The sequence below is a fragment of the Delphinus delphis genome, chromosome 10, assembly GCF_949987515.2.
Source record: "Delphinus delphis chromosome 10, mDelDel1.2, whole genome shotgun sequence".
NCBI classification, from domain to species: domain Eukaryota; kingdom Metazoa; phylum Chordata; class Mammalia; order Artiodactyla; family Delphinidae; genus Delphinus; species Delphinus delphis.
In genome coordinates, this window is record NC_082692.2 from 67,184,048 (window position 1) to 67,184,564 (window position 517).

General features: G+C 45.1%; 1 protein-coding gene across 1 annotated transcript; it reads right to left on the reverse strand.

Moving 5' to 3' along the window:
* Nucleotides 1-202: 202 nt before the first annotated feature.
* LOC132431690 (mitochondrial import receptor subunit TOM20 homolog) lies at nucleotides 203-517 on the reverse strand. The gene has a single exon (XM_069541076.1). The coding sequence runs from the start codon at nucleotides 515-517 to the stop codon at nucleotides 203-205; it is 315 nt and encodes a 104-aa protein (XP_069397177.1).

Here is a 517-nt window from a genome sequence, read left to right on the forward strand (position 1 = left end):
TCCCCCAGAGCTGATCATCTTCCAAGTTAAGATTTTAAAAATATTTTTAAATTGAGATTATCATGTTGACATTTGTTTCTCATTCCACATCATCTTCAGCCAAGCTCTGAGCACTTACAATTCTCTGACTAATTGTTGGGAGCTTAGTCAGAAGCCTCTGGAACACTGGTGGTGGAAGAGTTTGCTGCCACACTTGCAGTAACTACTGTGGCTGTCCACACACAACAATTGCATTTGTCAAATGGTCCACACTCTTCTCATATTCACCTTGAGCTAGTAACTCTTCACCAAGCTGTATTTCTTCAAGGAAGAATTTCGGAACAGCTTCAGCATCTTTAAGGTCAGGTAACTTGGAAAGTCCAGCTCTGTCTTTGGCAAGCTTCTGTTTCTTTCTTCGTTCTCGAAGCCTGTTCTTGAAGTTGGGGTCACTCCGTCTCCTGCGGTCGAAGTAAATGCAGTACCCAATGAAAAGGGCCCTGCACACGCCGGCGGAGATGGCGCTGTTCCGGCCCTCCAT

Coding starts and splice junctions, on each gene's coding strand:
- LOC132431690 (XM_069541076.1), bottom strand. CDS start 517: ATGGAGGGCCGGAACAGCGCCATCTCCGCCGGCGTGTGCAGGGCCCTT.